The sequence below is a fragment of the Saccoglossus kowalevskii genome, chromosome 5, assembly GCF_978046115.1.
Source record: "Saccoglossus kowalevskii chromosome 5, keSacKowa6.1, whole genome shotgun sequence".
Lineage (NCBI taxonomy): Eukaryota > Metazoa > Hemichordata > Enteropneusta > Harrimaniidae > Saccoglossus > Saccoglossus kowalevskii.
This window is the reverse complement of record NC_140645.1, coordinates 31,930,974-31,958,658: the sequence shown is the minus strand read 5'-3', so window position 1 is coordinate 31,958,658 and position 27,685 is coordinate 31,930,974. Positions and strand designations below refer to the sequence as shown.

At 32.7% G+C, this 27,685-nt stretch overlaps 1 protein-coding gene across 3 annotated transcripts; it reads left to right on the top strand.

Moving 5' to 3' along the window:
* The first annotated feature begins 284 nt into the window (after positions 1 to 284).
* On the top strand, positions 285 to 27,509 carry LOC100372677 (uncharacterized). 3 transcript variants are annotated; one of them, XM_085499328.1, is made up of 9 exons: positions 285 to 500; positions 1,592 to 1,924; positions 2,413 to 2,736; positions 3,634 to 3,888; positions 16,692 to 16,997; positions 18,636 to 18,764; positions 19,198 to 19,234; positions 19,801 to 20,092; positions 24,133 to 27,509. In XM_085499328.1, exons 1-9 carry the CDS (start codon positions 440 to 442, stop codon positions 24,250 to 24,252), a joined length of 1,857 nt encoding a protein of 618 aa, XP_085355454.1. In that variant the 5' UTR covers positions 285 to 439; the 3' UTR covers positions 24,253 to 27,509. The 3 variants fall into 3 exon arrangements, with proteins under 3 accessions (XP_085355454.1, XP_085355453.1, XP_085355455.1); XM_085499327.1 differs by having other exon boundaries at positions 18,633 to 18,764; XM_085499329.1 differs by lacking the exon at positions 16,692 to 16,997 and having other exon boundaries at positions 18,633 to 18,764.
* The last annotated feature ends 176 nt before the right edge of the window (positions 27,510 to 27,685 follow it).

Below are 27,685 nucleotides of genomic sequence, written 5' to 3'. Positions count from 1 at the left end.
CGACGCTCAAGCTTTGCCGTACACCGAGTGACGAGTTTGAATGTTCCCTGGCCTTTACTTGGAAAATTTGACGGATAATAACGTATCTTGCATTTGCAGAGTGTTTGTGTATAAACGTATTGAAGTCAGTTGTACAGAAAACATGCTACCGAGAATTTCGAATATCAGTAATCAGATAACTACCGGTACTGTGGTGTTTTAAAATTCAAACGAGTAAACAAAAGCCCGTCACAAAAACCATACAAAAGGAGATTGAAATGCCCCGGAAGGGCATGGCATTCTGGGTGCGTTTGACGTCACAGCGAGAAAGCCAGATCTATGTAGTGGCAGTAGTTGTTTCTCTATCTACAATAACCGATACGTATTTTTTCAGGTCGTTGGGAATTATATCTAAAAGAAGATCAACGTTGAAGTTATTTACACATAGTAGTAGAATACAATGATTTTGAGGAGTATTACCTTGCTTTTCGTTGTGGTTTTTGTCACCTGGTCGTCGACAGGTAAGTTTTTAGGGTGTGTGCTATGGCTGACTCAAACTGCACAGACGAACACCGTCCCTAGCTCCGCTACAATGTAAACTCGGGGTGGTTCTTGTAAATCGTGTAATTTTTAATCTTAATCATAATTCTTTGTCCCTGAACAGTTCGTATTATGTTATTTTCCAGTACGTATTTCAATTTCATTTCTATTGCCAATCTTGCAAGTCGGCAAGGTGACCAGTAATTCACTTTTAGTCAGGAAGATGCATTGTTTGTAGCTCCCGTGCTTTAGTCAACAATTTGCTTTCATCGTGAGCAAAATTGAATACGTTTTTTTAGCTGTGTTTAAATTCTCAGGTTTACGCTTTTATTTGTTATTAAAAACCCGATGGGCGTCTTTCGTGAATTATTTGTTCACAATTGTTTATATACCCTTTATAACGGCTTTTGCAATTCGCACTCAAGGAAGATGGTAAAAACAATGTCACATTTGCAGTATAAATCATATTCTGTACTAGTATACCGTGATAGGTTGTTCGTCTATGATCACGATTTCAGTCTAGTGGTTAGATAAATTATTTATTAAGGATGCTGAGTAAGCTTTTAGATAGTCACTCAACATTTTAGACAAGTAACAACATTTATTTTACAAGATAAATTCCACAAACCTAAACTTTTGATTAAAAATTACCTATAATTTACAAAATAATCATAAATGATAAAAATAAATATATAAATATAAATCCCACTTTCTTTTTGTTCAATCTAGTCAGACACTTTTCATTTTCTGCCTATTACCCTGATACTCGGTGAACCAAAAATCAGTAATAATAGCCAAGGAGTTAAGTAACAGCATTTCAAAAACACATCTTACAATAAGAGTATATAATAAATCTTAGCAGACACAAATATTCATATTTATAATACTTTATCTTATTAGATGATATTAATGTCAGTTTAATCCCAGACTTAATATGCACTAATTGTAAACACCAAAATATTTAATTCAAACTTTATTGAAAAAATAAATTGTTGTAATTCAATAGTTGAAATATTTGTCTTCATGTCATGGAATAATCTTGTAACATGGTTTATGTTGTTTTTGTTTCCAGTAAATAGTCAGGTTTTGATTGGACCAACTGGTATAGAGTATGCCAAACCTGGAGAAGATGCAACCTTGAACTGCTCTATAGATTGGCAATCAGATTCAAAAACTGTGAACTGGATTAAAGTTGGCGAGAGCGGTGCACTAGTTGAAATCACAGGCCAGGGTTCTACTATTAACGTAGGTGACCCAACCAATTATGGTGTTTTATTCACAGCGCCATACAGATATGACTTAGTTATATACAATGTGGACTTAGAAGACGATGATGGAGAGTATGACTGTTATTTTAGTTTAGAAGGAAATGAAGATGGGGAAGTAGGAACACTTATTGTACTTGGTAAGTTGAAGTCTTCATATTAATATAATATAATATATGTGTATTATTTGAAGAACAAAAATAATGACATATGTACAAAATATTTGATTTGGTAGAATAAAATAGTTTGTTGGGATTGTAGTAAGGATTATCATAATAATTTGAAAGTCTATGAAAACAATGTGATATTGTCCACATTACTTTTAACACGTTGGAAACTACACAAATGTTATTCCATATGTTATGGGCAGCATACACTGCAATGGTTGTTAATGTGTTGGAGACTAAACAAATTCAACCTTATTGGTCATGGGCATTATACTGTGTTATGCTTTGCAAAGTGTTATTCAGACATTTTAGATTCTATGAATTTTCTGCATATAATGAAAAGCATATAGTATTTGTGAACATATATTAAATGCTTCAGGGTCTATTTTGAACTTTCTTTGAATCTAGATTTATTTTAACTACTATACTTCCTGTTATACTAATAATGGTTTGTACTTCAGATCGTATAGATTCGATAAACATAGTTGGCTATAGTGGTGATGCAGTTGTAACAGTTGATGAAAATGAAGCGAAACAGTTTACCTGTGAATCCACTGATGGTAACCCAGCAGCTGAGTTAACATGGACAATAGGTGGTAAAGATATCACAGAATACAGTACATATACAACACAAGTCAGCGATAATAATGACAAACTACATAACAGTATGAGTGTTTTGAATTATACATTCAATGCAACAGATAATGGAGAGGCTTTGAAATGCCAAGGATTTCAACATGAAGACTTAACAGTTAGAAGTGCTCGTGTTTACATGAATGTAAAACGTAAGTAACATCTGATGTCAGTAGATTGATGAGAAAAAATACAAAATGGGGTGCACTGATTTTATTTATTTATTAACACACAACATCCCCCGGAGGGGATGAAAAGGGTTACAAATCAGATATTAGTAAAAGAAAAATAACCACATAAAGAGTAAGGGAACAAAAAGGCATAAAAAAAAAAAAAGATAATAAGTTGAATACAAGGAATGTATTACTGGCTTAGTTTATGTAGGTGCTGCTGTCTTGTATTAAAACAATTTTTTAAATATTGCGCTAAAGGAATAGACATTTTCTCGTCACTTAGTAATGATATGAATTTATTTTCATTACTAAATTTGTCAAAATTTGGTATACGTTTATTAGCTACAATGTAAAGTTTTGATAGATTTCTAATGCTGAATCTGTGTAAGACAGGCTATTTGAAATCTGCAGTATACCCTTTCTGTAGAGACCTGACCACCGACCACCTCTCTCCACATTCCTATCTTAATTAGACCAGTTGCTGATTGAATATTTCACTCTCTGCTAATTAGTGATAATACACTCTGCATAACAAATATAATCATTGCTAGGGAAATCAACCAAACAATATGGACTCCTCATGCAATGACTCTCGATCAGGGGGTCAATGTTTATTTTAGTTGTATAACTGAGAAATATTTAAGTGAGGTGTAATATAGTAAGAAAATATGAGCTAATTTTGTACTTGCTTGTGTTTCTATTAGAATTCCATTCTATTCTGTCACTCTATTAGTAGTGTGTCTTTATAAATGCTAGATGTCTATTGATGATTCAAATAAGTCATATTTTTATGATCCAGCATATAATTAATTAATGTGTACTTCTAATAGAGCAAATATGGTATGGATTTTTGACATGGCTTTTGTTCATTTTCAGATATACCGATAATCTCTGGAATTGGAGTTATTTCATGGAGTGATGGTGGTGTGATAAATGTGGAATGTGTAGATACAGCAAATCCAGACTCGTATCAATATGAATGGGAAGCTGAGGGTGGACAGTTTGGTACTACATCTGAGAACACATGGGAACTTACAGATACTGGAGATGATGGCAAAGAAGAGATTACATGTACAGCTACAAACAATATGGGATCTAGTACATCATATACCCAAATAGTCACAATACCTTGTAAGTATACTATTCATGAATACTTTGCAGTGATGTACAAGCCTGTAAATACATCAACACTAAGTAATATTTGACTGCAACATTCAACAATAAGTTCATATACCCTCCAAAACTAAAACTACCCCAGTCATGTGTGCCATGAAATTGACATTGTACATGCAGATCTATTTTCAATTAATGTAACTGCATGAAAATTAATGATTGTCTTCTGACCTTTTTAAAGAGATGGTTTGGTTGGTTTGACCTTTTTACTCCAATGAATCTCCAGTAAAAATAAGAATATCAAAAGAAGTCATTTATATGATGCAAACATTCATGCCATGCATCTGTGTAATTTATTTAATATATATTTTTTTTATATGTAGTTTTGTCAACATAAATGTGTTTTTATTAATATTATGCATGTTGTTTTTGTTACCAAGACCACCTTCGCTGTTCTTGCAATTTTTTAGTGGTGTTTATAGTTCTAAAGCCATTTAAATATTTTTCCTTTTCCGTAGGGATTTGTTTTTGTTCTTTTCTTTCGATCTTTGCACCTCTCCCCTTAGGTACCTTAAACACACTATAAGGTGTAAATATTGGGAATCAATTTGGTGAATCTTAACTGCTAAGTGTAGTACTAACATCCTTTCCCTAATACGTACCTGTGTTTGTGGGAATTTTTGGCAGCTACAACAGATCAACATTTTTTTCTGTTTGTAAGTTATCTTAGTGGAACTTGACAGTATTTTAGTATCTACATTGTTCATGTTTTAAAAAGATTAATTCTTTTAATGTATTACTTAGGAAATAGTTAATTAATTTTGTGAAGGTAATCCCTTAGACCCAACAAACCCCTCTGCTGTTTTACACGAGAATCAGTTCTTTGAATGTTGTTCAATTTGTTCATACTACAATCTCACACAGCTGAAAAATAATAGAACCATCGCATTGAATGGGATGATAATAGTATTTATTTGACTATAATTAACAAATTCTTCAAAATTACAATTTCTAATGTATGTTTCCAATGAAACAGTAGGTTATTCATGCATAAGTGTATGAATGCTTCACAGTTCATACTTTTTTAAGGACAACCGGGTATTTTAATTGCAAAGGAAATTTAAGCTAGTCTGTAATTGATATTGATAATACACATACTGAATTCCATGTATAATGAGATTTAATTAGTTACTTATCATTGCAATCTCCTATTATTAACTATCCTAACTGACAGCTTTCAATTATATACAAATATTTTGAATTATCAGAACACTGCCTTGGTATGTAGCATAACAAGTGTGATAACAAGTTTGAAAGTTTAATTATAAGATATTGTAGTCATATTTTAATAATGTAGTCAGTGCATTGTTTTGAGACTTCAGATAAAATTGTGCTCTTAGTAACAGCATACTTTGCTGGCATATTTGAGTGTAAGACTGTAAACACAACATAACCTTCAGTTTTGATATCAACATTTACTTTGGTTTTCTGTAACAAGGATATTTACAACTTGTTAAAAAGATACAGGTGATGTGAAATTCTAAAATTCTTTAGATCTGATACTAGTTGACTATGGATGTTTATATTTACATGACATTGGACTGTATTTATTAGTTGTTATGAAGGACAGACAGCGGTGGGACTTGACACTCCCTTCCTTTTTAGCAATGTAGTGCAAATATGTAGAAATGTGGATTTACTTATTTTACATATACTTGTCAATTTAATTTCTGGTTTAAACTAGAATGTTGAGTCATGTTGCATATTCGTATTGTTGACATCATGACTGATAACCCGATAGTAAATTATTGATTTTCGATTTAGATATCAGTTCCACCTTTGATACGGATGTGACATTATAGGTTCGAAACTGAATGCTCTGGGAGGAATATTTTATGAGAGTGGTTCCTGAGTTCTATACTGTTGCTATCACCAAATAATGTGAACATGTCAGTCTGAAAGGTGCTGATCTGCGTGCTTGGTCTTATTCACACGGACATGTTGAAAATCGTTTAGGTCCTTGTATTGTGAATATCATGAATTGTGTCTTAATGTTTTGCCATTGATATAGTTGGAATTGTGTAGCCACAACCCTAAATGACAAATACTAACACTTCGTATGAATGCTTCGTAGTCCCTAACATTGTCCTTATAATAACCTTACAATTTATAATTTTGTTTTTAATGTCAACAACTGTCCCTTATGTCGTTCCTGCCCCTTAGTAACTTGCATTATACTTCAAAACTTTCTAAAGTTGATAGCCTACAACGATTTAAGGGAAAATCTACAGCTGTATATTTTAAATAGAGTAAGTGATTGGGAACCATTATAAACGTCTGAATAATCAGCATAGTAACAATGCATGTACAGTTAGATTCACATTAGTATTAATTCTGCCCAGTGGTTAGTCGGTTAGCTTCAAAGGTATTTATCAAATGACTATGAATGCACAGTTTATCAACCCAGGATATCTAAAAGCAGTGTCACTGCATGGACGGGGATAATTTGAATAGTGAAATAATTTAGCTGAATTGATGTGAAGAAAGCAGAATATAAATAGTTTTAATAGAAGTGTAATGAGACGTGAAATGCAGAAGGAAATGCTACAGACAGTTTAATATTGAAAATAGAATAATTTGTAATAGATTGGGTTTCGTTCATGTATATCCAAGAAACAACTGTCGACTTGATAATTTAAAAATACCATTTTTGATGACGTTCATTCATGTTTATGATGCGAGTCTGGCATGGCAGATTAGTTGATACTGTAAAGCATTTTAATTCTGCGAGAAAAACATTTTTTTGAATTCTCAGGAGCTCAGGAAAATTTGCAGTAAATATTTCGCCTGGGTCCACAACCTGTGTAATTAATTTATTTCCAGCAGCATAAATTTAACGATTTTATGTATTGTAACACAACCTTTATAAATATCTGAATTCTCATTTATTTGCGTGTATGTTGGTGTTACTGTCGGTAGATGAGCGTTCATCATGAATTCTAGTCATTCAACAATTGTCGTTTCTGTAACTTTTCGTCAGACTTCTAATTTAATCTCTCATTTACATTTCCGTTGCTAGTTAGGTCAATAAAGGGCCGTAAACACAGCTGCATAATGCTTGCCTTGTGACACTCTATGATATGAACTGTGATACATAAACCAGTATCGCGCAATTCAACCTATTATTATGTAAATATCATTGTAAGTCTTGACCTCATGGCTGTAGCTATAATATAACTGATGTTGTAGTTGCTTATGTGTAGAAATACTGTCATATGCTACCTAGGAACTAGGCTACCATTACCTTGGACAAATATTGCCAAGTACTTCGGCTTATACAAACACTGTCGTGCATGTCGGTGCTGTGTATTTTGGTTACAACAAGATTCAAATTACCGCGTCCTGCAAAAAAACTCATCAGTGCAGAAATTGTTTCTAAAAACCTTTCTAAAAAAATTATATTTAAATATATATTATACTGGGATCAATGCATAGGATAGTTCTCTGCCCAGGACAAGTAAAATTGCTATTCGGACAACTGATTAATTAGCTCACTTGTCTTAACAGATTATATATAGTAAATATATAGGCACCATAGTATTTGAATAAGTTTAAGGTTAACGTCAAGCCCTGTTACACAAATGTATTGGCTGTGCAAGATATAAATCTACTTTGGTGCTCACTGAACTTTATTTTACGTGGGACACGCCCTTAATGACATCATATTTGTTTGATGATTTGATGTCTTGAGCTCCACACCCCACCCACTCAGAGCTAATGCTGAGTAACGCTACACCCAAGTTGATTTAATATTTAGTTACAGTCAACTAGCCTCTATAATAATACCCATGCATTCGTTACTTCCAGTAACGAGATATAGTCTCCAATTCTCTCCAAACAATTGGCTATACATAAGGTTTGTTAATAGAGGAACTTACTAGTATGCAAATTGGTGAATTGAACCAAGCTAGACAATGAAAAATAAAGGCTAACATTTAAGACTTGTTCCTCTTTGAGATACTAGTACTGTAATAACATTCATTGATGCCCCATCAAGGTTATGTAAGATTAAAACCCAACTGTGAAACACTCTAGTTCAAAGAGGAGAGCACACAGAAATCTGGATTTATATTTAAAGTCACTACATGTAACTAAAAAGTATAGTTGAAAGATTTTACACACAGGTAAAATATTTCGTTTCCTGTCTGATTTCCGCTGTTGCTTCTCAAGGCCCTTTTGTCTGAAACACCCCTTTGGTTATTAGTAAGATAGTTCCGGATACATCTATTCATTGTGCAAACAAAGTACTGTATTTACTCTATTAGAAGAACATCTCCAGTAGAGGTAAATCATCACATGTGATACTGTTTAATGATTTATGTGAATTGCGAAAATCAGACAATTCTTTACTAACTAATAAACCTTTCACAAAAATTGGTTTGTAATGAAAGTTTTACATATACAACATAGAATTTTTTTTAGATTTTACAGTACTTTATGTCTAACCAGGAAAGATTATAATAACCTTTTACTGTATTTAGTTAGCCACTATTGAATATATTGAAAACTGTTTTACTATCCCCTAGTTTCTCACCAACTCATGAAGTGATACTAAATATGCAATTTAAACCTCCAAAGAATTCCTATAATGTTACACCACTCTGACTCCATTAACAGAGGTGTTGAAATACATACCAAATAATTTTGTTTTTCGAACTTCCATAGTATCCAAGTTTTAGAATCTTTGAAGAGAAGGAGGTGGGGGAGGGACTGCTTTATTTGCTATGTAGTTGTGAACTAGGAAACTCATTTGTGTAGGCTTACTGATGTCACTTTTAAAGTGAAAATGAAATATGAAGGGCAATTGTGTCAGCTAATTTCTGAGAAAATACTGTTATTTTTAGATTTTTTTTTCCACTTCTCCACACTAATATAAGAAAAAACAAAAACAACTAAACAAATTGAAATTACCCTTATTCTATTTGTATTTTATTGGGGGGTTGGGCTTGATGAAGTCACATCCTCAAATTTAACTATTTATATATGCCTGTATTCCACAGGTGGTCGATGTCAACAAACATTTACAAGTGTGGCATAAGGCAAGATGTGTTCACTTCCACTTTAAAATAAGCACTTCTATTTAAAGTTGTATTTGTAATTATTCAAGCAAAACTGTAGGTAAAGATGTATCTACTTGATTGGGGTGCGACCTTGAAACAGTCTCTGTTCCACTCTGTTTGAGTCAACAGCCATTTTGAATCTCTCATTCATTGGTCTGCTGAGCATTGTTCTATGCCTTAGTGTGCTGCACCTTGAAATTCTCTAGCCTACTATTTGAAAAGTAAAATTTTCTTTTTGCTAACATTTAAAATCTGAATATCGCTTTCAAAATGTTAAAAAACATTTTCACATCTGTACAGATTTAGCGTATTATCTGGCTAGACTAAATTTAAAATTTGAACTTTACTTGATAAATTTAGCAATCAACAACCACTTTGTTGGCTTCCTTCACTGTAATCTAATACTGTCCCATTCAAATAGTGGAATGGGGTCAGCCTTTGTGAACACAAAACACCAAGTCCATTTACTGCCTTACTGTTTGCAAGCACATAAACCAACCTTATTGACATCACTGTGTAAGTCTGTTCCAAAATAAATGAAACAATTAATGTACCAGCTCATAAAATACCCTACCAGCAATATAACATTGTTAGAACATCCATGTTTTAAGGCGTCCTTTCACCAGACTTGAATTACTATGCTAGCGATGGAGATCAATTTTAAAATTATGTCTGAAGTTCTGGTGAATTAGAAGCATTTCTTGTTTTTCAACTGTGACTCTTCTGTCAGAAAGATCTATAGATAGTACGTGTGTTTAGACAACTGCTTTTTTTGGCAATTTTCCAAATGCCGTTAATGTTCCTGTTGTGTATTGTATGCACAGTGCCAGTGGATGACCTTTGGGTATTGTGGAAGCACACAGCTCATGCTAATGTTCAGTAGACTGATGAAATGCATTATAGTCCCTGCGTAGTGTCCCCAATAGTTAATGTCCAATTAATATTGATTTATGTTGACTTTCTTTTTTTTGTAATTGTTTTAATTGCTCTCGACTTTCAAACATACAAACTGCAATTTGTAGTTGAGCTTAAGTGGACTAATAACCATGACGATAGAATAATCTACATGTAAACAGACTTGCTTGTCATTACACCTTCATGTAATGTCATAAATACATATACCATATTAGCATCTGTACTAGAAACACAAATTAATAAAATAAATAAATAAAATAACGTATTCTTTACTACTATTGTTAATATGAGATGGTGCATTTCTGAAGACATTAGCTTTTGAAGGTGTTAGTACTAGAGTGAAGAAGAATTTATGGTCCTTTTGAACTTTAACCTCAGCTCATTTAGCACAAAACTGATTAAAAAATGCTATAGACTAAACAAAATTTAAATTTAGGAAGTGTATACCTTTATGTGAGCTTTATGTAAATAGAATTAATTTTCTGGTGATAACTATCTAAACACAGTAGTCACCATTAATTAATTTTCAACCAGATATTGGTTTAAAATGGCTGCAGTCCAGTTCAACCTACAGATTAGTGCTCAGTATGAGTTCCTTGAGAAACATAAAATACATGTTGTATTTTAAATTAACTCTGGTATGCTCAGGAAATTAGTACATTAATTTGAATTAAATTTTGAAAAATGTACATTCATTGTGCATCTAATCAAATTAATTTTATTTTACCTAAGCAGATTTCTGGCCAGCATTTGTATGTATGTTCAGCTTTTCATTGCTTTCTAAAAGGTCGCATGAATGGGCAAATAACCTGCCAAACTGTAGTACATTAGGTTGGAAAAATTGTTGACGCTCGTCTCCAATTTCACTAACCATAATAAAGTAGCTATTCTTGCAATGGTAGATTCATTCTTCAAATAGTGTGCATGACAGTATAGAATTTATTCTTTCATGACCTCATTGTTAGACCTAATTGAGTTCCCATCATTAAGAAACAAGCGTTGACCACTTTAAATTTAAGCTAGAGTACAATATGACTGACAGCCGAGCATGGTTTAAACATGTTTAGCGTCCATTGTAAGCAGATATGCTAACTTACAGTAAAAGGGATCGGTCAGTAAGACATTTAAAGTCGTTGACACATTGCTGACTGAGTTCAGATTTTGTTCTGTAATAACAAACTCACCGTGCTTTTATAAAACATGTCTACACACATGTGCATATAAAAGTGCAAATGCTTTGATTGATGCATTTCTTCTGTTTTTTAATAGAAACATCAGAGTTTACAAATGAGAAACATTCCGCTGTCAGTCAGTGATATTTTTTTTAATTGTTGATTTTTAAACTACACGAGTTCATTCATGCCAAAGCGATGTGTGGACAATTAACGCATATACTGCACGCGTTGGCCTGGCGACAGTGTTACCATTTACTGATCTTGTGACTTTGAATGTGAGAGTATTACATTGTAATCCTAAACTGATTAAATCTGGTAAAATGTGTTGCCATGGAAAGTTCAGTGATTATGATTCACATACTGTTGCATTGCTCCCATCTTTCCCAAGCATTACACTGTGCTAGGCAAAGTTGTGCCAACCCTGTGACGTTATCATACACGTACAAATATACAAATCAGTATGTGGAAGGAGTCTGTGATCTTCCTTATAGATCATATTCAACGTGATATGTGCAGTGTGCTTAAATTAAAATAAATTTCAACGCATACATTTTTGTACATGCAATGTATATGCTGTGAAATACTTTAGCTGGAATTGATTTTCGCTGAAAAGGACTTTTTGGGTGTTTTGTATGGATTTTTAGAATATTTGAATATTGGAAAAAAAGAATATTTGCTTGATTTTATTTTCACTGAATCATTCCTATAGCGAAAATAGCAAATATTAATTCCAAGCGAAAATAAAGTATTTTACAGTTGTTTTTTTTACTTTTAACCCTTCCTTTTGGCAACACCTGGTAATTATGGGATGGGGGCACTGAAAAAATGTTTTTCATGCTCAAATTCAAATATATAATTCTATCGCGTCAATATGAATTGTTTAGCACTATATTTGACTTAAATAACACCAACTCAATATGCACCTACATTGAGATTTCAATATTGATAGCAATCAATGTTATTAAACATAATTATAATATATAAATTTACTGGGTTTTTTTATAATTGAATCGCATGGCCAAAAGAAAAGTCTGTTATTTACTCAAGACAGATTGGTTACTAGTATTTGATGGAAAAATGTTATAAAGAAAATGAGATATGCACTCCACATTTATAAGTTATAAATATAAAAATAACCGGAGAAAAAAATTTGAATAATAAATATTCAAGATAAATGTGGCGACTATCTTCATAGGGTCATCAAGAGGTCAAATTAAATTCATTATCTACACACAACTGTTTTTTGTTTTTTTTGGTGGAATTGATTATTCATTAACTTTTTGCGAAGACTGCTGTTATAATTGTTAATGCATGTAAATAAACCAGGGCAACTGAAAACCACCGTATAAAAGATGCTATGGGTGGAAACAGACAATCTGTTCAGTATTTTAATTCCAGTAATTTGGCTGTATGATATCTCTCACCTCTGCTGTGTTGATAAGCTTTCAATTAAATAACCAAATGGGTATAGACACAGACAGACATGCAAATAAATTTGGAAGTGGGAAGTTTGTTATATTATTTTAGTATCATCTTTTACAGAAACATGTTTATATTAGTTGATGTCACTCTTCAACTGGATAAATGTTCATGACAGAAGATTACCACTAAGTTACCAAACAACGTTTATAAGCAATTAATCTACTTAATTCATTAATGATTGCCTAATTACCACAGTAATCCTGATTACTGTAAAAAGATAAACTTAACTATAAATGATCAAATTATTGTTTTTAACATCAGTTGAATACTGTAGAAAACTTTATTTTCGCTTGGAATTTATTTTCGCTATTTTCACTGAAGGGATGATTCCGTGATAATAACAAAATGCAGCGAATATACTTTTTTTCCTACATTTCACTCATCAGAAATCAGTGAAAATAAATTCCATACAAAACGCCCAAAAAGCCTTTTCAGCGAAAATTAATTCCAGCGAAAATAAAGTATTCCACAGTAAATAATAATATTAATCACATACATTCTTTGTATTCAGTAGAAAAGAGGCCACTGTTTCACAAGAATTTTAACTTCACAGATCATGGACACAAAAATGATTTGGTATAAAAACAAAAATTTATGAAAATCTCATTTGGCTTCTATACATCAATCGGTAAATTAACCAAAGCTCAGTAAATTCACAGAATGATCAGAATTAAGGCACAACAAACCGACAGCTGTTATTTTGTTGCCAGCTGTCTAAGACCCCATCACATTAAAATCAATATTTCTACCTTTTAATGGTGCATCTTCAGATCTATATTCATCCTCCACCCTCAATCGTTTCTAATTAAATAGCTCAGGCTGTTGTCTAGAAATATATATCAAGAGTTTTTAATTGCTATGGAAACAGTAAAATTGTTATCTTCTTTTTCTTTTGTTGATATTAATATCATACATGTATTATTGTGACATATGATAAGTCTACATATTAATAATTATTAAAGTGCTAGTTCAATATGGGTCATATACAATGTATATAATATATATATATATACATACATACCCCCCCCCCCCCCCGGTAAATGCTCTGTTAGCTTTGTGGTAACAGATGTACAGAAATAAAATACATTGTATTCACCCCTTTTTTAGCTGTATTAGCACTCAATTCTTGCCAGTTTATTCAATATTTGCAAATTTAAAAACGTATTTAAGTGATTTTTGTGTGCACATATAGCGATTTATGATTCATAAAAAACCAATAATGCTAATAACCTGTACTCTGCTCCCTTTATTTTAGGTCAGCAGCTATTAATAAATAATAACCTTAGACCATTTCAGTTAAACCAATAATAGACGTTGGTGATGTAAACAATGTGTCATGTGTTGCCTAATTAGCATAATTTATGTCCGTGACACAACACAAAACTCATAAATTATAATTCATTTTCCAGACTAATTGTTAAAATCTATTTGTAATTTATAATGATGTGGAATATTTTTTCCATTGAAATTCAATTTATTCCATCTTTCATCACTACTTCTTTTACTTAACATTGTCATCAATTTGAATATTAGATATTTGTATCACGTTCATTATATTTGATTCATACATAAGGTAGACAGCTGTGTTAGATGTGTAACCCATTACTATTTTTCATCTAATACCACACTCCAATATATATCAATATTCCCACAGTTATGATAACAATATTTTGTCTATGTTAAAAATTAACGCAAAAAGTCTAGATAATTTTTCAAATTTTGCATATCATTATTAATAATGGTAATAGTTTATTATTGCATAGCATTAAAAAGCATGCTTTTTTATTCAAACTATCCTGCAATAAAATTATATTTCTATTTTCTACTGGCTGGCTTCCACCAAATCTGTAGCAAATTCACACCATATTAAGTAGAAAACCTTCTTGCTTTTACCATTCTCAATCATATTCACCCTGCTCCGATAACTCAAGCTCTATGGCTCAGGAATACCATGAACAGATATTACAATAATGGCCATCGTCAAAATGTCTGTTGTACTTTTTGCATGGACATTGATGTATTCAACAAAATGGTCGATATGACTACTCAGTATAATACCAGTAATAAAAATATTCATATTGTTTCTGTATCTACTTTTAGATCTACACAATAAAATTGAAAAAATTTAATATTGATAATAAATGTATATCCCGCCCCCTTCTCTCAGAAATTACCATTTATTTTTAATTTACCCTGTGTGGGTGTCTGTTATTGTCAGGAAACCTTCCAGGTGCTAGTCATGTATAAACCATGTTATTTTATTGCCACAATACTGAATTCATCTATTGTATATTGTTGTTATTACCTGTGAGTAGTGAGGCAGAGCTTGTTTTCTTAAAACAGTGTTTTGAAACATGTCTGTATTATAATAATGAAGACTATACATGGCAGTGTGGAATATATAAACATAGTACTTTAATACTGGAGTGTACAGTTTGCAAACTTGTAAGATTTAACTTTATTGAGAACTAGTAGCAGTTGACAGTTTGTAGAAATTAACAAAAGTTGCAATAAAGCATTGTTCTCGGTGGGCAATAAAAATGTGCATGCTAAAACTAGGTGTGATGCATGTGCAATAAAGGTGTTGACAATGATACATTGGATGCAATTAAACAGTTTAGCTGGACAAGGTTGTTGGTGCCATTATGTGCATGGTGACGTAGTGATAAATCACAAAAAAACATTAGTTTTATCATAGCTGTACCCCCAACTAAGCTCTTGACTTCAACGCCAATTTCACCTCGCATGTTATCATTCAGTGACATGCACAGCAAAGTATTCACTCAACTGCTTTGTACATTATCAATTGGTACCTGGTATCCACTGTATTATTTCTATCAACTCACAATAGACCATTTTCCGTTTACTGCGAGAATCACGCGTTATGCTTGAAATCGAACGTAAAAACAGGACAAACAAAGGTCATAGCGTCGTAGTCGCGTCAAACATCGTGTGGGATTCGACAAACGCGAAAGTATTTTGGGGACATTTCCATGCTTAATAATGTGCTGTCCACATTTGATGATAGGCAATTTCGATTAAGTAAGGGTATTCGGAAGCAATATTCCTCTGTCAAAGATCGGCCGGTCGGTGTGAGCTATGAAATAAGGAAATTCGAGTTCAAAATCAAATCGTTCGATTTTTGCGGCAGATGTTCGACGCGCATCTTTCATGCATCTCGCGAGATCTCGCAATTGTACGGAAAATCACCTATTGCATGGGTTCCCTATAACCCTTACTTTAGTGTCCTTGAAATCCAGATATCCCCTATAAGGCGCTGTATCACATTTAGTCTTGTGCAATGGACCATATGCATGACCTCTAAAAGGTCACACATCCTGGTAATTCATGGGGTACAAATTTACTAAGAATTTCTCAATTTCCACTGAAAATGCTAATTGTCATGATGTTGAAAAACAGTGGATTATAGCAAAGAATGATATACATTATTTGAAATTATTGATTTTATCGGGAGGTAATACCTCAAAAATTACCAGTGTGTGTGTGACTTCAAGGATATGTATCAGGGATGACTTTTAACTATATGTTCAAGCCATTATGTGCTTGAAACTCAGAATAAAAATTCCAAGTTGTATGATATCCAGCTTTAATTAAGTTTTTATTTTGTACATGTCTGTTTGTCTGCTTTTTATGTTAATATGGCATGTAAATGAATAGAGAACTGATGTTTAGATTGGGTTACCAATGATGTTATGTCTGCTCATGTAGGCTGATTTGATAGTGTTATCAGTGATTCAAATCATGTGCAATCTAACAGTCATGTAGTACTTGTATCATTATAGTTCCACTAATAACAACTAGATCCTTACAAGTTTGCACTGAGTAATAATATTTATCGTTTCATTTTGATTTAATTTGTTATTCCTGTTACATCCACTCTTTGTTTCCTTTTTCATCTTTTCCACTTTTTGTAAATGTCGCACTGACCTGACCTTCGATGAACTACGAGCAAAAAAAGTTACTAAAAGTTAAAAGATTTTAAAAATCTGCAGAGCAACTTGATACAAAGATGTGTTACTTTGCATGAAGCTTTTTTAATTTTCTATTATTGTTTATTATTTTTTTTTGTTATAAACCCTGTGTGTACCACAAATTGTTCTGTTTGCAGACGAACCCACAGTTAACGCTATCACAGATAGTCCCCTCAAAATCGAAGCAGGGTCTGACGCCGTATTAGAGTGCGGCACAGATGCTGTACCACCATTTCCCGATAATGAGAGTTGGGAATGGCTCCAACAGGACGGGTCAAATTACATACAAATAGATCCTTCTGATGAAGGCTATGACATTGATCCAGTGGAAGGTGATGAACAGAAAACAACGTTAACTGTATTTGATGCACAAGGTGTTCAAACTTATCGCTGTCAACTTGGAGAATCATACGCGGATATTGAAGTCCAGGCAACGGGTTCAGGTCAGCTTCACGGCAGTTAATTCTACCTCCCTGTATATCAGTGTCTGTTGTAACTTAGTGTGTGAAGCGTAATATAAGCTTACATAGAGTTTCATAACTCCTATGCACCATATCCACTGTTGTATATCCTGCACCCATGCTTTTAACAAAGCCTGCTTTGCTTAATGCATCCATAACATCTGTCATAACCTCTACTAGAATTTTAGTTTTCAGATTAATAGCTTAACATCTGTACTAATTGTAGTTGCTTTAATAACTTAAGTAGCCATGTATGTCTTGTAAAATCCAAATAATCACTCTTTCTTCTGCTGGAAATATGTCTTCCTTTACTGATACAAATAATATTTTTGATCATACATGTACTTACCAGTAATGGCTGCAGCACTGAAGTGGCTGGAGCCTTGAATCAGATGGCCAATTGGCCTACGATCTCTTCATGATGTTAATATAAAACCCTTCATGATATTAATCTTTAATTCTCAGTCAAAACATCTAATTCTTTTCGTTATTAGAAATAACATATTCATAACTCATGTGCTCAAATAAAAACTAAATCCATCTTGGCTATGGTACAAAAGTTTACTGTTATGAAAGTGAACATTTGGTAAATTCAGTCTTGTTTTTAAAGTGGTTAGTGAACAAAGTTAACGTGAAACTGGATTTCATTTGTATAATTTATTCAAAACTTAGGCTCCGTAATTAACTCTTGGGAAATATTTTAGCAGTGCTTTAATGCACATTAGGTGTTTCTGTCATGTGACTTGTCAGGTGACCTGGCCAGATCAACAGGTGGTGATCTTGTCGTAATAGAAATAGAAATGAAATGGTAGTCACTCCAGAAACATTTTCACAGTTCATTGCTGTCATCAGCCCAACTGCCTTCCCCATAGTATAGAATAGTATAGCCCGTCAACATATTATCCCTACAGTGTGTGGATCAATACATTTCAAATGGGTAATAAAGGTGCTGCATTGTCCTGTAGTTTGTAGAGCTGTCTTTATTTTCCATTGCTTGGCTTGTTTGGGGTTTTATTTCTTTCTTTTTATGTCTATTTTGTTTTGTGTCTTTGTGATACTAATTGTACTAACCATCTAATATAGCATAAACTTGTCTTTCAGTATCATTATTACATGATGTAACTGCTCTTCTGCTTTGTAGGAACGTCAAAATTTATGCAAAACCTTTCATTTTCCAAACCACCCTAACAAATATTGTCTAAATTTCAAATTAAGAATACCAAATATTTTATTTATCGGAAGAAAGGTGGTTTCAAGAATTCTACAAAGTAGAAGGAAAGTTACACCATGTATACACTGTATTTATGACTGGAACACCAATAGCAACCATGTCTATTAGTGTTATTATTGGACACTGAAATATTAATGTGCAGTGTGGAATTATTCATATTAGAAAATATTGAAAAGTTTGAAAATTACTATTATCAGTTGCTGTTATTGGGGGTATACCGGTACCGCCTACACTGGCACGTGTGTTTGATATGTTATGATGTCATCACTGTCAATCTGTCAACGTGCAATCCGGTTTAAAGGGGTTCCTGATGTGATTCATTGTACATGAACTATTAGTGGTTGTGATTTATTGTTTGACTAACTATAACTATTTTGTGATATTAGCAGCAAAGACAGGCGCCTCCAGTTGTGACACTGGTTGTATTATTGGCATCAGCGTTGGAGTGGCAGTATTTGTATTTGTGATTATAATCATTGTATTATGGTTCTGTATGAGTCGACGAAAGAAGAAGAATTGTAAGTACTTGATGAAATTATTGACAGATTGTAATTCAGAATAGAATATGGACAGTATCTGCATGTACAAAAAAAAAAACACTTTATAAAACAAAGAACATGACCCAAGCAGTACCGGTACTTTCTCTATTAGTAGTGCTGAGTTGTTGTTTTTATAGACAAAATAAATACAGTACAGTATATACTGTAAAATACTTTGTTCTCGCTTGGAATTTAATTTCACTGAAGGAATTATTCTGTGAAAATAAAATCCAGAGAATATATCTTTTTCCCTATACCTTACATTCAACTTGTCAAAAATCAGTAAAAATAAATTCCACACGAAACAGCCAAAAAGTCTTTTCAACTAAAATTTATTCCAACTAAAATAAATTATTTTATAGTATTATAGTTTTTTTATGTGTGCTTAACTATGTACTTTTGTGTCTTGCAGCAAGTGAGAAATATACTTCATCTAACAGCAATCATAAGTAAGTATACTGAATTTAAATAAGATTTTTCATTTTTTAGAATTACCAGGAATTTTTCTAAACCGCGGAACAGGGGCACAGCACCCTGATACTCTTGGCTGGCACCCTCTTACCGAATTGCCGATTGAACTTTTAAGTCATAAATATATTTCTTGAGCCGCGCACTTCCATGCTGCCGTACAACATGAAATCTTTCTCAAATATATTTCTCTCCATGAAAACTTCCAAGCAAACACCAGCTGACAATGTGTCTGGACACCAAATACACTAAAATTACTCCAAAAATATTTCAATGACAATAGATACTCCGTTAAAACGGCTCAGAAACCTCCCGATATGGCATTGCTTCGCACAGTCGCCTGTGTGTGCTCCCTCTTGTTAATTTTTTCTAGAAAAACCCGTGAATAAATTTCCATAATAATACATTGAAGAATAGATCGGCAGTAAACGCAATCTATTCTGTTATGTAAGCTGATAACACAAATGCCTATACCAAATACAGAAGTTTATTTCAATGAAAAAACATTAGTTATATATTGTTATAATCATTGATGTATTTGTTTCAGTCGTCAACCTACTCAACCCGCCCCATCCGATGTGGAGATGACACCTGGTTTGACGTCAGTACCACCCCCTAATGATGATATGGATGGGCCAAGATACAGTAATGGTAATAAATATGATTATGATGATAGATATGATAATAGATATGAAGATATGCCACCACATCGTTATGATGATCCACCAGACAACTACAATCGATATGATGAGCCCCCAATAGACGAAGGAGATGGTTATCCAAACTCCCCAACTGAACCTACTTACGCTGGACCCTATTCCAGATCACCAGGACGACAGGTAATGTGTATGGATTATTTATTAAATGAATGTTACTATAGTTGCACTCAATTCAAATAAATACTGTATTTGCTGGGTTAGTAGCACAGTGCACTTATGTAAATTGCAGTCGTCCGTCTTAGGTCAAAATGCAACAAAAACAAAAGTAATGCATGGTCAGCATTTGATATGTTTTATATATTTGATAATTATGTTACAATAGATTATATTGCAAGTATAACAAATATTTGACTATACCAATGTTCTATAAAATAAATTAATATAAATAACGTCTGTTGATAAACTGTGTTGACTGTATACTCGCACATTCCGACTGTTTATAAGTTACTATATTTTAAAAATATCAGGTGGCAAAAACATTTGGGAATTATTTTCAGTGAGTGGCACATTTTAATTAGAAAGAGGATTGTCTCCTCTCTATACAGGATAAAGATTCAATAATAAACAGATTAACCACCACCTTGAGTTAACTGCAAACCTTTACTCTAAAATAAATGTTGTACACATTAATGCACTTGAACACCATGTGGACCACATGTTTATACACTTGAACACTGCAAGGACCACATGTTTATACACTTGAACACTGCAAGGACCACATGTTTATACACTTGAACACTGCAAGGACCACATGTGTATACACTTGAACACTGTATGGACCACATGTTTATACACTTGAACACTGCAAGGACCACATGTTTATACACTTGAACACTGTATGGACCACATGTTTATACACTTGAACACTGTATGGACCACATGTTTATACACTTGAACACTGCAAGGACCACATGTTTATACACTTGAACACTGTATGGACCACATGTTTATACACTTGAACACTGTATGGATCACATGTTTATACACTTGAACACTGTATGGACCACATGTTTATACACCTGAACACTGTATGGACCACATGTTTATACACTTGAACACTGCAAGGACCACATGTTTATACACTTGAACACTGTATGGACCACATGTTTTTTCACTTGAACACTGCAAGGACCACATGTTTATACACTTGAACACTGCCAGGACCACATGTTTATACACTTGAACACTGCAAGGACCACATGTTTATACACTTGAACACTGCAAGGACCACATGTTTGTACACTTGAACACTGTATGGACCACATGTGTATACACTTGAACACTGCAAGGACCACATGTGTATACACTTGAACACTGCATGGACCACATGTGTATACACTTGAACACTGTATGGACCACATGTTTATACACTTGAACACTGCAAGGACCACATGTTTATACACTTGAACACTGCCAGGACCACATGTTTATACACTTGAACACTGCAAGGACCACATGTTTGTACACTTGAACACTGTATGGACCACATGTTTATACACTTGAACACTGCATGGACCACATGTGTATACACTTGAACACTGCACGGATCACATGTGTATACACTTGAACACTGCACGGACCACATGTGTATACACTTGAACACTGCAAGGACCACATGTGTATACACTTGAACACTGCATGGACCACATGTGTATACACTTGAACACTGTATGGACCACATGTTTATACACTTGAACACTGCACGGACCACATGTGTATACACTTGAACACTGCATGGACCACATGTGTATACACTTGAACACTGTATGGACCACATGTGTATACACTTGAACACTGTATGGACCACATGTGTATACACTTGAACACTGTGTGATAGATTTGTTACTGTAATCTGCTTAAAATTCCATCAGAAACAAATTTTCTTGAGTAAAACAATCTCATGCACTCCTAACTGGTGTTCTTGATACAGAGTTTCTGCAAAGTATAAATACAACTAATTTCTAGCAATGAAACATTAACTGCAAACCTATAATAAAAAATGTCAATAATACAAGTCTATATAAATTGTAAAAGACAAAGCGATATGTTATTTACAGTTATCATATACATATAAAATCTACCTTATTGGAAATCCTTACATCATGGTATGTATGAATTACATAGTAGTCAGTAACTAGTGGTTGGTAATCCTAAATGAAGCATGGGAGATATGTATATGCTTTATGTATGTCAGTATTTTGTATTTCAATTCTCTTGTTTAATATTTTATTATATTCACTGAGTTTGAAATTGATTTCACAGTGGAAGGATTAATTTCAACTGTAATTTTACATGCTTATGTGAATTCAATTTGGAAAATTTCAAAAATCGGCAAAAACACTGTGAATAAATAATGAGTGTACAGTATTGTGAGCAAAGGATGGTAGTGAAAGTATAATAAAAACATGGTCACTCAACTCAATTTCATAGTTCAGTCTTCTAAATTTGACCCAGTTTTTACACAAAATGGCTGTTGTCATAGAAATGGATAAGGAAACTACAATGCCTTTTTTCCATGGAAATGACTGCATGACTGTTTTTTTTTCAAAATCAAAATTGAAACCTAACTAATCTAATTTTCAATCTGTCAAAATATCACTAGGTTCACGAAATTGTCCCTTAAATTTCATGAAATAATTCACTACCACCCTTCTTTAATAGTGATTATATTTAGTGTCATAATTTAGTAATTATTGATAATTAATGTATATTTATTTATTTAAAAAAATGTTAATATCACACTAAAACTAATATAGGCACAGATCAAGAGTAAATCTGTTTAGGGTAGTTCAAATTTTTTGGATTACAGACCATCTGGTGGAAGTCAATATTGTCTTGAATTTAATAGAATACTGTGAGAATTGGGCACAAAAGTCCTTTTTTATGTGACCAGGTTTTGATTTACAATGGAGATTAATTTGCATTAACATAGCAATACACAGAGTGTAAATGACAATGGATGACTGGATTCGAATCTGAAACTTGAACCTAAATAAACCGGGGAAATTACATTGTCTGTAAACTGAAAGCAGAACTGAATAAAAACAAATCCATGCTGCTTTGAAGGAAGGAAATATACACTAAGTAAATATACTTTGGCAAACATTGGGGATTATTTTGTTTTAATTATGATAGTCAACTAATCCAGCCCTCCCCAGCCCCCCCCCCCCCAGAAATTTTAATCTTGTCCATGACATCCCTCCTGATTATATATGGATTAAGGACTTTTAGGATTTAAATATTATTGAAAACAAATCCAGATTACACACAACAGGGATATCTGTGCGTACATTATCTGCCTTTTCTAGAAACTGTACATGCATATTTGAACCTTTCAGTCAAATTATTAGAAAAAGCTTTGATAATCTCAAACTAAATTTCACATTTAATTCATTTGCCTTTTTATTATGAGCTTAGAATTTCATTTCTGTTTGAAATACCATGATTCTGCACTAAACAAAAAAAAGTATCTTCCCCTGATCAGTTTTACGAGAAATTTGACCTGTAACGCGGCCATATTGGGGTTGTCTGTTTTTAATAAAAGACAGGAATAGAGTATTATATCCTTTGTTTATCGCCAGCACCAGCTGCCCTCATACGCATTGTATACAGGACTGTAGTATTCATGATTCATGTAGTCTGACATAGAAAGGCTTTCTAGTTAGTGAAAATAAAATACACATAGCACCCCAATCGATGACAAATAAAAAACATACTTCAACTTCAAAAATAAAAGAACACTCAGAAATACCAAACACTCAAAACAAAAACACACACTGATCACGAAAGTATTCAACTTACTGGACCTTTTAGTCTCCCTCAAAGAAATAAAATTTAGTTTCCAGATTGACTAAATTGGTGCATGTATTGTAATATTTTAAAATTAATATGCTATAATTATAACTCAATTGAATGTCATAATCTGTGTAAAATATTTTTTTCTGTAATTTATTTTTTTATTAATCTAGGGTCTGATGATGAACATAATTCCTTTTGATTTGAAACAAAATGTTAAAAAAAATATGGAAAAATTGTGCAGATTTTTTTAGTTTGTGATTGTTAATTCAGCACTCAGAAGGTTAAATATTCATCTTTTAAAAAAATAAATAGCCATGCATCTTTTAATGTGACTAATTTCTGTTTTATTTTTAACTTAACAGGCAGAACCTCAGTTGCAGTATGCAGATTTGGATTTGAGAGGACCAACTTCTCAGAGTACACCCAACTATCCACAGCCACCACGCACAGAGTATGCAACGATAACACCGACGATCGTTTAACAACAGCAACCAAGTAACATAATATTATACTGAGATCTTTTGTTTTTAAGGCAAAGGTACTTTAATAGTGCAGGGCAAATAAAACATGTCACAAATGTTTGTGAGAAAATAAGTTTGGATGATACCATTATCAAACCGGGAGTTGCTGTTTGCAAAGATATGAAAGATGACTAAAATGTGCAAAGCTACAAATCCCATGACAATTTACGGTGCCCCTGAGTCAGAACTGAATCAAGAGATTCAAATATTTTTTTTTTTTTAATAATATCAGCATTGTATGTACATATGTGTTTTTATTATGTACAGTGATTTTATAAACAAAATGTGGAAAAAAATATTTCATTTTTTTAATTAATAATTTGCTATCCAGAACAGTAGCTATAATCACTGCCATAAATAAACAATACACTGAATGTTATTTTCAATAATAGATAAAAATGTATCTAATTTGATGATATTTTGACTAATATTGTCGTTGTTTTGATTAGTAAACATATAATGAAGAAGATAGTGACATTATAATTTGTGAGTGTAATTCATTTTTTCTGTGCAGTGTATGTATATGTGCACTGATTTTAACAGTAATCAAAACAGTCTTATGGATTGATAATAATCCTATATTAAAAGTGTGCAGATCCACCCACTACTGTGATTTTGAGGAGTAGAGTTAGCATGTATGGGTTATGCAAGTAACATGTTGTGTTTTGTTTACTGTGTAATTACACAGTAGAATACATTTAGGTGTCATTTAGAAAAAAACAATATTTAGGAGTTACAGACATTTGTAAACTGTATATTGCTTTCAAAGTACCATATTTACTATATTACACATATGAACCGAAAATTTCATTTTTTAATGAATTGTTAATACTGTAAACCATTTAATTTTCCCCAATTTTACGGCATTTGTGAAGGACAAATTTTTGCAAGACTCCAGCTTATTAGAAACGCAGAGGAATTCTCACTGCTACAAAATTTTGCCAGTTTCACTGACGCGCGAAATTCACAAAAGATGTGTCTTGTGTGAAATTAAATTTACAGTATATTACTTATTTTGACTATGCATGCATGACTAATAGAACAAATTTGGAAACAGAGAATCATTCTACAGATTTATTAAATTGAAGGAAGCATCAATATATGTGGAATTTTCGGTATCATGCATTGAATCTTAGATGTTTTGACCGAATCAATATTCCAATATAATGCAGTCTGTTCTAGAATGACAGTAATCATATCCTTACTGTTAGACATGTCATGAAAACTGGATATGTCTGGTAACATATCCAGTGCTAATTTAAATAATTTTGAAAACCTATCCATATGTTCAGTAAATTTAACCTTTATCTGGTCAAGTCAATATAAGAAAAATGATGCATGTAGGATTAGGGTTAAAGTTTGCCGTGAATGAGATTGTAGTAAATATTTTGTTCATCAGTTCACAAGTGTCAGTATATCCACCAGGTCTATGATAGCTTAGTATCATTGTAAATATTTTATAATCCATCACCAAATCTATTTATGATTGTTTTTTTTACTGCATAGTCATGACAACAAATTCAATCAGTTCTCAAACAAATAATCTATAATAAATATTTTTTAATGGAATTTTCTGTATATTTTGCTTTTTAAACATTATCAGCAGTCTACATTTTCATCATGTCTTTAAAATTGGTTTCCATGACAAATGTATTTTAACAATAATAAAAAATTTATATGTATTTAGACTAAAAAAAAATAATCCTGTCCATTCCTTTTCAGTATAGCGCCATCTATAGGCAGAATGTGATGCTTCTTGCTTCTTCAATGTTGAGGGCGCTCTTTAACAGTTTTCACATAAAATGTTGGTAGAAATTAGGTCCAGAATAAAATTGTTGGCTTAGTGAACATTCATACTTTTATTTTTTCAACTTTATTAAAAACAATTTTCAAATGTAAGTTTGTTGGAATTTCTCTAAAATAATTGAATTAAGGAAAAAGTCTGTTGCCTAAAAATATCTTACCAACCAATAATTCTTGTACCTTCAGTTGTGTATAAGCTATAAGTTTTTATCTTATTTGCATAAAATAATTTAATTTCTTTGAAATTTACAACATTGTATTTCAGACTACTGTGCCCTCAACATTGATGTTGACTGATCTATTGTTTTTTAATTGCCTATATTCTTGTCATACCTGATTAATGTCTTATTTGATAACAATGTAAATAATTTTATTTCTTTTTATAAATCAATTAGCAATTTTGTCACGTTCTGTACAATTGTCATTTTTAAAGTTATAAATATTTTTAGAAAAAAAATGATTAAAAAATAATTTTTATAAAAAAATGGTAGAAATTGGGTACATTTTAAATGGTAGTTTATTGTACTTTTATCAGTTGTATATCACCCAGTGATTAAAAATAATTTGTATTAATAGGTTCGAATACATTAATTGACATAAATGAATAGAATTATACAAGATTGTATTTTGGGGTGTGTTGTGTGCAATGAATTGTGTATTTTGATGCAAAAAAATGTATGGCCAGACAAGGAAAGGAAGATTTCAATTTTGTACGAAGCAGATAAGTTTATTACATTACTGATTGTGAGCCAAAACAAAAATTGGAGGTTGATTTTTTTAGCTGCCTCAGTTTTTCACAAATCAAATAGACCTCTCCAGCTGTTGTCCCCAGAAATATTTTTATTATATATACATATTCAAGAATGTTACAAATCATGTTTGGTCTGCTTAATGTGTTTAAGATTGTTTTCATCTTGCACATTTTGAAAGAGAACAGATTGCATTTACAAAACTGAGATTGGTATAGAGTAAAATACATGTCCAATATTGTTTATTCCTGATCCAATGCGTGTAAAACTCTAGGATCACGTACAGTATACATTGAGTAATTTCATTGTCTGATTCAGACTACTGTGCAAGAAACAAAATGGCATTGTACACAAGACATGATAAGTGTACTTTAGGAACCCTCACCCACAACAACACTCCAGTGTCCTCCCCATTTCATTTGTACAAGTCCTTCAGGACAAGTATAATTACAATGGGAGACTGAAATGTTAAGGTAGGGGTCGGGTGAGGATTTCCTAAAGCAGATCTGCTTTCATTCTATCAGAGTTTGTGAAGGAATTGACATTTTTTGCCGTCAAAACTCCCAATATTTTTTATTAACTCATTCTGACTGCATTTGATGTATACTTGCTATGCCAATTCATGACATAATTAAGAATAAACAAAATAACACGATATATTTGAAATCTTTGTTGTACAGTAATTTGCATTATAAACGTTTACTGTGAGAATGAAGGAGCCATTTCTGTTCCGAATATTCAATTACAAGAGCCCTCCACAGTTGACTCCGTGCAACTAACCAACCATTCTCCAAAAGACCTCCCTGGAGGTGCTGTGTACCCTTGAGCTCTTCACGTTAATG

Excerpts from the sequence above, each read along its gene's own strand:
- LOC100372677 (XM_085499327.1), top strand. The coding sequence starts at position 440 with ATGATTTTGAGGAGTATTACCTTGCTTTTCGTTGTGGTTTTTGTCACC. Across the intron at positions 2,737-3,633 it reads TGTTTACATGAATGTAAAAC|ATATACCGATAATCTCTGGA; the intron begins GTAAGTAACATC and ends GTTCATTTTCAG. Across the intron at positions 3,889-16,691 it reads CCAAATAGTCACAATACCTT|ACGAACCCACAGTTAACGCT; the intron begins GTAAGTATACTA and ends TTCTGTTTGCAG.